The sequence below is a fragment of the Trachurus japonicus genome, chromosome 1 (assembly GCF_045865225.1).
Source record: "Trachurus japonicus isolate A0001 chromosome 1, Traja_1.0".
Classification (NCBI taxonomy): Eukaryota; Metazoa; Chordata; class Actinopteri; order Carangiformes; family Carangidae; genus Trachurus; species Trachurus japonicus.
In genome coordinates this window covers 34,409,057-34,424,487 of record NC_140907.1, presented here as the reverse complement: position 1 = coordinate 34,424,487, position 15,431 = coordinate 34,409,057, and the positions used below count along the sequence as shown (strand labels likewise).

At 40.2% G+C, this 15,431-nt stretch overlaps 1 protein-coding gene across 1 annotated transcript in view; it reads left to right on the top strand.

The window, feature by feature from the left end:
• LOC146992379 (metal transporter CNNM1-like) overlaps nt 1–13,205 on the top strand; it is a 30,749-nt gene extending 17,544 nt beyond the window's left edge. Inside the window, exons 3-11 of the mRNA XM_085790468.1 lie at nt 2,067–2,210; nt 2,317–2,457; nt 3,331–3,500; nt 3,650–3,743; nt 6,256–6,401; nt 7,336–7,651; nt 10,093–10,197; nt 11,224–11,328; nt 13,006–13,205. Of these exons, the coding sequence (XP_085646594.1) occupies nt 2,067–2,210; nt 2,317–2,457; nt 3,331–3,500; nt 3,650–3,743; nt 6,256–6,401; nt 7,336–7,651; nt 10,093–10,197; nt 11,224–11,328; nt 13,006–13,085 (1,301 nt within the window). The 3' untranslated portion in view covers nt 13,086–13,205. The remainder of the gene's footprint in view (nt 1–2,066; nt 2,211–2,316; nt 2,458–3,330; nt 3,501–3,649; nt 3,744–6,255; nt 6,402–7,335; nt 7,652–10,092; nt 10,198–11,223; nt 11,329–13,005) is intronic.
• The last annotated feature ends 2,226 nt before the right edge of the window (nt 13,206–15,431 follow it).

Below are 15,431 nucleotides of genomic sequence, written 5' to 3'. Positions count from 1 at the left end.
TGTTTAGATTTGATCATTAATTATTTTAATATGTTTGGAAAAATCTGTTTTGGAAACCTCCTGAAACCTACACACACACACACACACACACACACACACACACACGCTTTTAGCAGGAGAACTGGAGTGTGTGTTTCTGTGTGATGGATTGTGTTGTTGTGCGCACCAGACTGCACAGCCCCACTCCCACTCACTTTACCAGAGGACTCTCAGTACAAACCCACACACACACACACACACACACACACACACACACACACACACACACACACACACACACACACACAACTCCTCCTCTGTGTGAGCTGAGCAAGACAAATGTTTCTGTACCTTGTTCTCAATAAAAAGATAGTTGAAAAAGAAAGAAAGAAAGAAAGAAAGAAAGAAAGAAAGAAAGAAACTGCTTCCTGAGCTGCAGGACTGGATCCTGGTCTTGACCCTGGACCGGCAGGAAATGTCCAGAGGGATAAAGTGAATGAGGATGAATAAGTGAAAACATTTCCTCTGAGGAGTCAAAGTTGAGGCTGAGACGTACGTTGGGATGCAGAACGTCCAACTACAGCTGTGGCCAAAAGAATTTTGAGAATATTAAAGCAGAAGTAAGAAGATTTAATTTATTTGCACAATTTAACAAGAAAGAAAAACAGCATAAAAACGACCGGATCGCTTACTTCTGCTTTAAGAAGACACAAATATTAATTTTCGCAAAGTCTGCTGCCTCAGTTTTAATGATTTGCAATTTGCATATACTCCAAAGAGGAACTCTAACCCTCCTCTCCTCCATGTGCATTTGTTCTCAACAAAGCCAGTGAGAAATCAATCCATGGAGCGGTGGATAACATTATTTATCATCTACCATGTTACCATGTGTATATTTGTGTAGTCTTATCTGTCATTTAAACAAGAGATTACGGGTTACGGGGCGCGTTACGTTTGTGTGGCGGTGTCGCCATGGAGACGAGAGCTGGGACACCGGGTCGGAGGCTCTGATCTTACAAGGTTGGTTTTCAGCCAAGAGACGCTAGGTGGAAGGCAGAGAGCCTCCATTCTCCCTGGAACTAGTTACAAGGCATTGATTTAACCAGAACTAGGACTCTGGAGTTGGGAGTTAAGGTACCGTACTTTTCGGACTATAAGCCGCTACTGTTTTCTCCCGCCCCGGTGTCCCAGCTCTCGTCTCTGCACACAACAAGACAAACGCGCTCCATAACCGTAATATTTTCCTTATGACGGTTAAAACTACACAAACACATGCACCGTAACATCGTATATGTTATATAACGTTATCCACCGCTCCATTTATTGATTTTTCGCCGGCTTCGTTGTAAACAAATGCACATGGGCGAGAAAAGCAAGCGGACTTGCACAGTTCTCTACTGTCTTTCTGTGTAAATATCTCATGTTACAACATGAAAACCTGCGGCTTATATTCAAGTGCGGCCTATATATGTATTTTCTTTTAAAATGTAGCTTGTGCGGCTTATATTCAGGTGCGCTCTATAGTTCGGAAAGTACGGTAAAAATCTTGCATAGTTCTTCTTTAATTAATCATCGTGACACAAATGTGCTCTGTAACCCGTAATCTCTTGTTTATGACAGATAAGACTACACAAATATACACAAGTTTTTGTTGAAAACAATTGCACATGGAAGAGAGGAGGGTTAGAGACACAGAGGAGGAGACACCAGACCTGGAGAGTTCAGATTTAATTGCAAAGTCGCTCTTTGCAATTAAAGATGAACTTAAGGAGAGAAGTTCACATACAACCCTGAGTAATGGACGGTACCAAAACATCCTCTGATAAACTTGATGTAATTGTCAATAAAAGCCTTTGACACTTATGAAATGCTTGAAAATTATACAAAAATATCTAAAAACAACTGAAGCAGCAAACTTTGTAAAAAAAAAACAAAGCAATCCTCGTTCTGTCATTCTAAAAACTTTTAACGACAGCTGTACATGCATGACATGTTGATAGACAGTAGATCCAGTCTGTAAAAACTATGTTCAGTTGTTAAACGTTAAAATGAAACAATCTTGTTCCTGCCTCCTCTGTTTGCTCCAGGGAAGTCTCACCTGGCCATCGTGCAGCGAGTCAACAACGAGGGAGAAGGAGACCCGTTCTACGAGGTGATGGGCATCGTCACCTTGGAGGACGTCATCGAGGAAATCATCAAGTCAGAGATCCTGGACGAGACCGACCTCTACAGTATGTACACACACACACACAGCCACACATGATACAACACATCCATCTTTCCATCAAAAGATGCTTACAGTACCGTGTGTGTGTGTGTTGGTGTTTGTCCCGTCAGCCGACAACCGGACGAAGCGCCGCGTCTCTCACCACGAGCGGAAGCAGCAGGACTTCTCCATCTTCAAACTGTCGGAGAACGAGATGAAGGTGAAGATTTCCCCTCAGCTGCTCCTGGCAACGCACCGCTTCCTGTCCACAGGTAACGGCCAATCACATCGCTGCTGCTGCAGAAAGAGAAAGACGTAGAAGATCATATTCTCTCCAGTCTTTCTGACATGAGTTCAATAGTTTAAATCAATACGGTATGTAAAGCCTGAGGTTATCGAGATACTCAGACTCACAATTTCACTCCTGTAACCTTCAAGATGGCTCAAGGTTTACAGTCTAAGAAACAAATCCAGGCTTCAAGTCACCTGCTGTGTTTCTTTTAAGCATTTTAGATTAGATTAGATTAGATTAGATTTACTTTATTGTCCCAAAGAAAATTTGCTGTGGGCTAAAAGTGCCAGATACCACTGCAACAACAGTAGAGCAATGCACATAATACATTCAAGACACAGTTTCAAGTACTAAGAAGGCAGCAGGTGCACAGTTGCCACAATTTACAAGCGGCAAAGGTAATTCAATACAAAATACAGGTAATGTTTCTGTTAATTTTTCCATCTGGCCTTAGAAATAAACATCTCTACCTGATTGGATGGACATCTAGATACCTTGACTTCTATCTTGTTTTTTTAGTACAGCTTTTATTTGTATTTTACCTTTATTTTAGTGATGATTTTACATTGTTTTAACTATTGTTGTTGGTTTCTGATGGTAATTTACTTCTTCACTTTTCTTTAGTCAATTGAGGTTGTTTTAAATGTGCTATACAAATAACATTTGAGTTGAGTTGAGACTTTCATCCTAAATTTGGGTTTGAATCATTGCAGTCCTGTGCTTGTAGATCCACAAAAGAAATAATGCAAACTGACTTCAGTAGTAATTCAATTTTTTTTTGTAACTTCTTCAATAAATCCTTCTGACTGAGGTATATAAGCATGTTTTTCACCTCTCCATCTCTCTCCTTCAGAGGTGGAGCCCTTCAAACCGGCTCACATCTCAGAGAAGATCCTGCTGAGGCTGATCAAACATCCCAGCGTCGTTCAGGAGCTCAAGTTCGACGAGAAGAACAAGCGAGCGCCGCAGCACTTCCTGTTCCAGCGCAACAAACCGGTCGACTACTTCATCCTGGTGCTGCAGGTAAAACACCTTTAGCTGCTTATTTACCAGAGCAGCAGTGAGCGATGGCCACGATGAAAACACATAAAATACTATTTTAAAAACAATAAAATAAAAATCTTACCTGTCACCGTTGTCACGTCTTGTTTGCCTCTGGTTTGTGTCTTCAGGGTCGAGTTGAGGTGGAGTTTGGTAAAGAGGCACTCAAGTTTGAGAACGGAGCTTTCGCCTACTTTGGAGTCCCTGCAATCATGCCATTAACAGGTACAAACATCAATCAATCAATCAATCAATCAATCAATCAATCAATCAATCAATCAATCAATCAATCAATCAATCAATCAATCAATCAACCAATCAGTCAATCAAACTTTATTTATAGAGCACTTTTCATGTAAAAGGAAGCAGCCCAAAGTCCTTTACATAACAAAACAACACACAACAAAAGATATGAAGATAAAAATTGCCTAAATAAAAATGAGGAATAAAATGGTAAAACTCTATAAGACAAAGTTTCAGTAAATATCTTTTAAAAAGGTGGTGAAGGCTGAGGCCTAATTGACCACATTCCATCCCAGTGAAAACAGACTGGTCGCTACTGACTCCACGGTTGGGAGGGGAAGTGACATCCAGCCGTGGACTTACGTATCATGATCTCAACCTAAGAAACCAGTAAAGACGACGATGTGGCCAATTAACACTTTCAAAATCGTGTGGATGTTTAACCGGAGTTTTTATTCATAATTAATAATAATAATAATAATACGTTTATTCATAATGGCGCCATTATGAATAAACTCTGATTAAAACACATTCACAAGAGCTGCTTTTATCTGTTAAGGACTTAATTCGGCTTTGCAAGTAACTGCTTGAGCATCTTGTGTCATGTGACGTATCACGCCAAAGTGGTGTAGTTTCCATTTTGGAAAGACGTTGGTGCCCCCCCCCCCTTTTTTTAAATTCAAAGAGTACATTGAATTCCAGCATCAAAAAAGGCAATAATATAAACAGACAAAGCAAAGAACTGTAGAGACAAACAGACAATCAATAAATAAAGATAGAAAATAATATATTTAGAAAACTAATAGTCAATAGTACAAAAGAAGAAAAACACACAACTATTTTCAAATGAAGACATTAAACATAGTAGCTACAGATGTTTACAGTTTTAACAGCTTTTTTGTTTAGCACACAGGAGGGAGTTTTGTTTTAAAACGAAGAAGTTTATGTTGGTGGACTTTTCACCTCTGCTACATGACCACATGATGGCCATTGGGATTCCTTTTTCTTGTTTTTCATCTTTTTTTGTTTTCTTTAGTTTATACATGTCAACAAATTCACTAATAAATCAATAATATCATAAAAATGACATTCACTCTGAAGCTTGGTGGGGTTTCAAACCAACACCATGAGCTCATTAACCCCAAATCAAGTTGACACCCAACAACATGGACATTTATAAAAGGATTTAATTTCATCTTATACAAAAGAGATGTATTGGGATTAGTTCAATCAAATGAACAATAATTTTGAAACTGAACTCTGAAATAATCTACAGTTTAAAGCAAATTACTGCTTGTAACTGAAAGCATGTGCATGGTCAGTATATGGAAAGTGAAAACACCGCTGATCATCGGTACTCACACTCTTCAGGCTGTGACATTCAAATTGCTCTGAACGCACTCAAATGTGTGAACACCTCCGAGTCATTTAACTGCCAAACACCTGAATGCAGCATTCATCAGGTGAAGAGCCTCAGATGAATGAACGCTTTCAGCTACGACAGCTGAGCCAATCATAAATTAAGAAGGTAAAAATGAAGCAGCATGCCTGAGCTCACTCACTATTTAAAGCTGTCAATGGCTAGAAGCCCATATCCCTTTTGTGCATATATCAGCACATTGGTTGCCTGCCACATTTTATATTACAGATACGTACATCCTAGCCTACTACACACCATAATGTGTGAAGGAGCGTTATCACAAGTCCGTCCTCCCTGCAGCTGTCAGACTCCGCAACAAGAGCTGTTCTCAGCACAAAATATGATTGGAATGTGTATATAGTATATATATATTTTTTTTTATTATTATTTATTTTCTTCTTATATAATCATACTCTATTTCAATACTGCTTTCTTTTTTTTCTGCTATTGCTACTTATTATGTGCGCTATACATTTCACTGCTGTTTTCCTTTAAATTTCCCCATCATGGGACAAATAAAGGATTATCTTACCTTACCTTACCTCAACTTACCTTACCTTATCTTTTCTGATCTTACCTCAACTTACCTTAACTTATCTTTTCTGATCTTACCTCAACTTACCTTAACTTATCTTACCTTACTTTACCTCAACTTACCTTAACTTATCTTACCTTACTTTACCTCAACTTACCTTAATTTATCTTACCTTACTTTACCTTACCTCAACTTACCTTACCTTATCTCAACTTACCTTAACTTATCTTACCTTACCTTATATATTTGAGTCATAGATGTGACACTAATAACACTGATAAACACTAATTTCTAATGTAAAACTGATTTATTATTCAGTTTTACAGTAATAGATGATTGTTTTGAAGCGGATCGGGCCTGAATGACTCACACTAAAGGAATCCTATAACCAAGAGATGCTGTAATGCCGAGGGCATTAACTCCCATGATCCTACGCTGCTTCTTTCGTGTTTGTTTTTGTTTTGCTCCTGTGGATTTTAACCGACTACACCTGTGAACCCCTATAGTCGTTGAAATACTCACACACACTCCCTCTTCAGTCCACAGATCCCCGTCTCGCAGCAGCGGCCTGGACCGCTCTGATTCGATGCTGTACGGAGGAAGCATGGGGCAGCTGAACGGTGCGGGGAACGTCTACCTGCCAGATTACTCCGTCAGACAGCTCACACACCTTCAGATCATCAAGGTAACACCTGAGCAGCTCGGACAAGGCGTCTTTTTTCCCTCTATAGGTTCAGTTTCTTTTTTGCATTTCATTAGAGTGGCAAAATCCAATGTAATGATTCGGGTTGTGAAAAAAAGGCTTTTCCCATAGTTCAACATTATTAGGTTAGTAAGCATTATTAGGTTCGTTACCTTTAATTGTCGGTGCAAGCTATTTTTAGAACGGCGGAGCAGAGCCGTGAGCTGCTCAGAGCTACACTACGGAGGCTCATGGGATTTCTTGGTTTCCCTCATCAAACTCATCAAATACACAATCCAACAACTCCAAAACGCTCTGGTGGACAAGTTGTGACCTGCACATTCACCACACTATGAGATAATAACACAACGTTACCAGTTGTTTTAGAGGGAAATACAGAGACTGCTTGATGAAAAACTGCACCTGACGGGAACGCGCATCAGCGGTCTTGCATGAATTTACCTCTAAAACAACTCTGTCTGGTAACTTTCTGTTATTATCTCATAGCGTGGTGAATGTGAAGGTCACAACTTGTTCACCAGAGTGTTGTGGAGTTGTTGGATTGTGTATTTGATGAGTTTGATGAGGGAAACCAAGAAATCCCATGAGCCTCCGTAGCGTAGCTCTGAGCAGCTCACGGCTCTGCTCCGCCGTTCTAAAAATAGCTTGCAGCGACAATTAAAGGTAACGAACCAATTGGCAATGGGCCAATTTGCCAAAATAGTGAACTATCCCTTTAATTTCACTACACAATGTGAAGTTTTTGGACGCAGTAAACAATATAATGACATTACCAGCTGAGAGAGAGCAGCACACTCGGTAAAATCCACTGGAAAGACTTAACTGGTTGATCTTTGACCTTTGACCTTGTGTTACCAGATGATCAGTTAATAATAATAATAATAATAATAATACCCATAATGCTCCTGTGTGTCAGATAACTCGGAGCCACTACCAGAACGCTGTGACGGCCACCAGGATGGACAGCTCTCCTCAGACTCCGGATGCCGACGCCCGACTCACAGAAGGAAACACCCCGACCCCGGAGCCCCCGACGACGGAGCACGGCGCCACGCTGATGCCCCCGCCGCACCACTACCACCACTCCACCACCACCAACACCACCACCTCCTCCTCCACCCTCATGCCCCCACCCAGGGAGCTGGGGCGGCCCAGCTCGGCAAGAACCCACGCGCAGCAGTCGAGCGTCCCGCCCGACACCTCGCTGCTGAACGAGAAGAACCGCATCGTCCGTAAGTTTCCTCCAGATGGTGACGGTGACGGTGGTTTATTGTTTATTTTTTATTGTGGATTCCTTATTAGCCGACGCACAAACGTCAGGCTAGTCTTCCTGGAGTCCTTTTAAAAAGTTAAAGGTATAATATGTAGGAATTCCCCCCATCTAGCGGTGCGGTTGCATATCTGAACGTATTCTTGACGTTGCATTCACCTGAAATCGGGCAGACGTCAGACAGACAACAGACGCTGCATGTAACAGGATAAACAAGCGTCTATGTAAACAAGTGGTCCGCCAGCACGAGGCAAAACAATACAGGCGTGACAATATGTTGTCATGGCGATGTCGTATTGTTTACCTGACCCACGTTTTACCGGCTTTCTCTGGTGGAGTAAAATGACATCCGGTTGGTTTGCCGACGGCCGTCTGCCTGACTGCACCTGAATGCAACACCAGTGCCTCCGTCCTTCCTCACACTACACAGTGGTGACAGTTTTAACAGGCCGAGCCGACAGCTCCGCTGAGTTTCCGTGGTTACCTACGGTCACGCTGCCACTCAACGTAAAAAATGGCGATGCAACATGGCCGCCTCGGTTCGGTGCGTCACCCACTTATGTATTTGTAACGACTTGTAACAACTCATTCTAAGGTACGAGAAAGCTTTCATTTGTATGCGGGTGTGATTCCACTTCAGTGAAATACGTATTTATGAAAGCATTATTTGATTTTTGCTAATAAAAAGCCAAATAAGTTACATACTGGGGCTTTAAGGGTATAAGTTATTAACCATTTTAAACAGTGGGGCGATCGTGTCATTTCTGTGGCTGCCCCTAAACTGTGGAACTCTTTACCCCCTGAATTACAATTTACTAATGACCTGGCCGACACGCTTCAAGTCTAATCTGTAGACTAATTTATTTAGAAAGGCTTTTAATATCCAGTGACTCTGTGACACCTTTTGTTTTTACTTAAAAAAAAAAGTTTTATTGCTTTGTCATTTGTTTATCATTGCTGTTTTTCTTAATTTCTCTTTCGTATCTTTTATGTAAAGCACTTACTCCAGATGCTGTAAAGTGCTATATAAATAAACGGCGATTGATTGATTGATAAATTATAACAATACACAGATCCAGTTACGATAAACAAAAAAAAAAAAACATGATAGTAACAATACCCAAAACTGTAACATTAAAAGACATCAGTAACTCTCACACCTGAAAATTGACTTAATATTTAAAATGTTTCTTTCTTGAAATGGTTTCTTAAAGACACAGCCCTATATACAACAGTGCTTTTTGTTGAATTAGTTTTTGTGCGTGGTTATGTAAGTAGACCTTGAGTTGAGGCTCTGGTACTGTAGTGATGAACATCAGAATTATATCCAATTTGATTATCAAGAGCTGTAGGATACTTGGTGTAAATAATATTTCTAATAAATAACAATAAACTGGTAGATAACCTATTAATAGCCGTGAATGCATTTGGTCAACACTATAGATCTATAAGAACAATCAAACGTGAGTCTAGCTGCCCTATTTTGAGCTGTTTGTAACTCTTTCAGTCCACAATAACCAAGATGACACAACACCAATGTTTGTACTGCCTGTCTGTAAATAGCAGTGTTAGCTAAGTGGTGGAGCAAGTCAAACCGAGGTCACTGAGAGATGATTCGAGCGATCAGAGGCAGACAAACAAAACTGCTCCTTCAAATTAGTTTATTTTGTTGTTGTTGTTGTTCTGAATCCATTAGACTGTAATATTCAGGACGAATGGAGTTCAATAAGTTCAGAAGTGAAGAGACAGAGAGAAAGAGTTGATAAGACAGATAAACTGAGCTACAGACTTGATATTATATATGATATTTAAATGACATGAATACATGAATGAGGGATAAAAAGAGTAACATCTTCAGTCTGACTCCATACGACTGTTTTGATGATTTCATTTGTGACTGAATGTTTGCTCCGATCTGAATATTTTAAATAATCCCAGTATGTGACTGTAACTGAGCGTGAGTCAGCAGCGATGTGTCTTTGAACGCACCACTGGCAAAGCACAAACACAATAATGAGATTAAAATGTGTTTAAATATTAACGTACCACTGGAATTGAATTACTTTGTATAAAGTGCTCTGCAGAGTGGAGACTAAGTGTAGCTATGTGTGTGTAGACTAGACTGTGAACATTGATTATATATATTTTTTTACTTTAGGACTTGAACACGTGTAGAGAATAGAAAACAGGACAAGAACCACAACAGATGGCCACCATGTTCTCATAAATATAAATGTAATATGACTCTCAGGAGGCCACGTTTTAAACTTGGTCAGTCAGTTTAAAATCCTTCATAATCCGTAGATGTTATTCTAAAACAGTGGATTAGAGTGTGTATAATGAAAATAAACAGGACTTGTGTTTACATATGTGTGTGTGTGTGTGTGTTTGTGTGTGTTTCAGGGAGTAAATCTGACGGCCAGAAGAGTCCCAGTGACTCGGTGTTCCTCAGGATGGATGAGATCCCGTACATCAGAGAGGACAGATCCGAGGCCGACACACACACCGGTACGACGTCTTTACTTTACTTTATTTGTTGATTTGGATGGGACAGTGCACATTAATGAACATAAAAACATGTAAATGTGCCGGATTAGCATAAAAAACAGTACAGTGACAATACACATAATAATATAGACGACATAATAATGCAGACAGCAAAAAGACAACAAGACGACTACGTATAACGAAAGTCTGTCTGCTCGTCCACCGCATGTGGCGCTAAGATGAAGAAAATCACATGCTAAGCAATAAAGCATGCCTTTATTTTGAAAGAACAGGTGGTCAGCATGCATGAGCACAGGAAGTCGCCTTGTGTTAACTCCTGTAACGACTTCCTGGTTTTAAAAGGATAGTTCAACATTTTGCTCATTGCCATAATCCGTTAGGAGTAGGTTCATTGCCTTTAATTGTCGGTGCAAGCTGTTTTTAGAACGGCGGAGCAGAGATATGAGCTGCTCAGCTAACGCAACGGAGGCGCACGGTATTTCTACGTTTCTCTCATCAAACTCATCAAATACACAATCCAACAACTCCACAACGCTCTGGTGGACAAGTTGTGACCTGCACATTCACCACGCTATGAGATAATAACACAACGTTACCACACAGAGTTGTTTTAGAGGGAAATTTATGCAAAACCGCTGATGCGCGTTGCCTTCAGGGACAGTTTTTCATCAAGCAGTCTCTGCATTTGCCTCTAAAACAACTCTGTGTGGTAACGTTGTGTTATTATCCCATAGCGTGGTGAATGTGCAGGTCACAACTTGTCCACCAGAGCGTTTTGGAGTTGTTGGATTGTGTATCTGATGATTAAAGGCAATGAACCTACTCCTAAAACTAGAGGGATTATTATGGCAATAGGCGAATTTGCCAAAAATGTTGAAATATCCCTTTAACTTAATTCATTTTAACTCTGAACTTTCCTCAAGTTCTCAAACGTTGTCGTCGTTGTTTACTCTCATGACCGCAGTCTGTACGGAGACTCATTGACAGGGTCATGACGAGGTCTCTCTCTCTCTCTCTCTATTTCAGACATGGCCTCTGTTCCCATAGAAACGGACACGTCTCCTTTCATCAGCAGCCTGTCGCTGAGCGGCTCGGAGGACACGCTGGGCAAGAAACTCCTGCTCAAACTCAGTCAGTCCCACACACACACACACACACACACACACACACACACACACACACACACACACACACAAACCACTTATTCACCAAACTTTTCTATAGTCTCTCTCTCTCTCTCTCTTTCTCTCTGTTTGGCTTTGATTCACATGCAAACACTGGCTGTGAACACACAATTCACACAATACACACTCTCACAGTCGGCACAGCTTCTTCCCCCTGCAGAACCTGCCTCCTATTTAAACTTACATGAGTGTTTTTGAACTCGCCTACTTTGTATTCCGCACTTTGTTTCCTCCACTCTCTCTCTTTACTCTAAACAATGTTTATAGATTTACAGCCGGGAAAAATAAGAATTGAACACGTTAAGATTATTATTATCAGGCTATTATTTCTAATCGGGCTGTTGAAATGAAAATTTCACAAGATGTCAGTAGCAACCCAAGTAATCCACACATACAATGACACACGGCGTTATTGAAGTCACATGCATTTATTTCCCCTGCAACACGACAAATGTCAGAAGTACTGAATAACATAAATAAAAAAACAAACATAAAATTTGCTTACAAAGCACAATATAAACAATAATGTATAGTATAGTATATGAACGTACTGTACCTCATTGGCCTTGTTACCTAAACAGAGTTAACAAAGTTCTATCATACGGGACTCAATACCTTCTCAAGCACGGTGAAGGTAGGGTGCGTCTAAAACAAAACTACCTGACACCACTGCTACGGGAGAACATTGGTTCCACTGTGTAAACTATATAGTTCCTATTGTTAAAATGTAAATTATTTTTCATTTTTAATTGTCGGTGCAAGCTATTTTTAGAACAGCGGAGCAGAGCTGCGAGCTGCTCAGAGCTACGCTACGGAGGCTCATGGGATTTCTTGGTTTCCCTCATCAAACTCATCAAATACACAATCCAACAACTCCAAAACGCTCTCGAGGACAAGTTGTGAGCTGCACATTCACCACGCTATGAGATAATAACACAACGTTACCAGACAGAGTTGTTTTAGAGGGAAATTCATGCAAAACCGCTGATACGCGTTCCCGTCGGGGACATTTTTTTCATCAAGCAGTCTCCGTATTTCCCTCTAAAACAACTCTGTCTGGTAACGTTCTGTTATTATCTCATAGCGTGGTGAATGTGCAGGTCACAACTTGTCCACCAGAGCGTTGTGGAGTTGTTGGATTGTGTATTTGATGAGTTTGATGAGGGAAACCAAGAAATCCCATGAGCCTCCATAGCGTAGCTCTGAGCAGCTCACGGCTCTGCTCCGCCGTTCTAAAAATAGCTTGCACCGACAACTAAAGGTAACGAACCTACTGCTATGACTATAGGGATTATGGCAATGGGCCAATTTGCCAAAATGTTGAACTATCCCTTTAAACAGTGGACTATAACTGTCTCTGATGGCAGCTACATACAAAGAAATATTTCCATAAATGAAGTTGTGTGTAATAAAGTGAATCAGAAGTATCGAAAACATGAATAAGAAAAGGAATGGAAAGACAAGAAAGCAGCAGGAATGTGTCAATGTTTAGAAAGCGATCCTGTCCTCCTATCAGTGTTAATCAATATCAGCTGCTTTAGTCCTAATTGATTATCTATAAAAAGGTTTCTCATCACCAACGTGTCAAAAAAACAAGCATGTCATCATTGTTTTGTCTCCTCAGGCCACAAGAAGAGGAAAAAGTCCCGCGAAGGGGAGAAAACACCAGAGGACATTTCAGAGCAGCCGCTGGTTAAAACCTAGCAGAGTGTGTGTCACGTGATGCTTCTTTAAGATGTTTTGTAAAAAGACGATGTGGTTGGTGAACTACAGCTATCAGAGTTTTATCTGAAAACACACTCCACACACACACGCACACAGACACACACACACACCGCTGCCGGAGACTCATCACCAGGAACGGACTGAACACGTCGATGGAAGACACCATTTCACCACAGGAGGTGCAGCTTTGCAGGTTTTTCAGGCTGATGCTCGTATTTAAAAGAACGACTGACTGTGAATGTAAAAGATTTGTAGAGAACCTATTTTATACACTGTGCTGTATATATATATTTACACACACACACACGCGCACACACAAACACACACCCTCCTCACACGCGTGATCACTTCTTCTCCCATGGAGCTTAAAAGGAAACGACGGTGCACAGGAAAACGGATGGAAGACACCAAAGATGTTGCTGTTTTGTACAAAACTCGCTCCAAAATGCACAGGAGGAAAGTCAAAGAAGCAGATGTAGGAGAGTCGCTTCGTGTTTGGGCTTTTAAATTCGAAAAGGTTGCCTGTTTGTTAACGCTTGTTAGATCTATTAGCCTAGGCCTACTAATAATTATAACATGCTGGCGTAGAAACATGCAATTTTGCTACTTTTTATTTATCAATGAAACAAGTGTTTTGCATCCAGATGATGTCTGGATGTCTGTTTAAAAAAAAATATATATATATATATTTGCCACACATTTCTCATGTAGACGCCATGTTTTGGCTCCAGTGATGGGGAGGGACTGAAAGAGGGCAGGTTGAATGTAATTGGACAAAATTACATCTTTACTTTATCCATTTATCTTTTAAGATGTTGGAAAAACCTCTATATTGAAATGAAGAATGTATCATCATCACTGGTTTCTCTCTGCAGAGGACATGTTTTCTTTTCTTTTGCTGCCCCCTGGTGGCGTGAGTGGAGTTGAACATGAACATAACATACTGTAGCTCTTGCAGAGTTTCTCCAGCATGACACCAACAAAAGCTCCTAAGACGTTATTGTTGTTGTACTTTAAAAAAAGAAAAAGAAGCTTCTCTCTTTGTTCTAATGTTTGCTGCCCACGTTTTGTATAAAAGCAATAGTGAAAACACTTAAAGCAATGTTACTGAACTGAATGACGCTGCAGACTGTGGAGGAGAAACCATATGTTGCTATTGGAAAACACCTGATGGTTAAAATTCATTCACATTCAGCCAATAATAATTTGTAATGTGCATTATATAAAGAAGAAGTAACTTACACTGGGTGTGTTTATAAAAGTATGTTTTGTAAGTTTTATATCAGCGAATGTTATCTTATTGGGATCCCTATGTGGAAGAATCAAAGTTATTACGTTATTACCTTTTTGAATGTCGCAGCATTAACTGTTGATTTTGCAGGTTTACAATTGAAGAAGTTGTGTTGCTTTCAAACTACACAGAACTCACTGCACGCAGACTGCAGCCGGAGGCGAAGACCTGGTATTTGATTTGTTTACCGCAGGTTTTATATGTGATGCAAGTTCCAAATCTGATTTAGTAAAAGTTCATAATAGAAAACCAGAGACAGAGTCACATATATGGAAGTCTGATGTTTTACGTTGAGCTGATGCTGCTGCTGTTGTGTTTAGGTTTGTTTGTTTTCCTTCTCACTTAAACCTAAATGCGACCTTATTCTGACCGAAATGTTTCCAAAAAGACACAAATTGAAGACTCTCAGTTCATATTATCTGGTTGATTTTCACCCACATGTTTAAATTTTAAGATTTAATGATCATCACTGGAGCGAATGTCATCCAACAGGGCCAATAATAAAAACAATTTCCACATTCATATTTGAACTGTGTTGAATTTCACTGAACTTGGGCTATCCACACATTTATAATCGCTGTAATCAGACTCCTGTCACTGCTCCTCTTTTTCCTGAACAAATGTTTCCTGTGTAACAGACCAATGGACTGTTGTTCAAATGCCTGTTGTTTAAAGTCACACCAAATGTAATTAGCCTAAGAAGATAACCTCTGAACTTTTCTCCAGCTTCATGTAATAATGTTCTATCATAAACATTTTAACAGAAAGGGGAAGTGACTTGATAGGCCTACTGTTGGACAGTTCTTACCCTGTAATTGCCCAAATCTATTTTGTATGAAGAAACAACATGTCATTCACCACACACTTCATCAATTTCTGAATATTCCCTTTTCACAGTGCATTTAATCAGTGGACACAACTTGTTTTCATTACAACATGCCTGTCATCACTGTTTTCATGTAGCCTTACAGTCAGAATAACAGCAGCCAGGTCGGACTCATCCATCCTTTTCCAGTTGTCATGATGATTTTTTC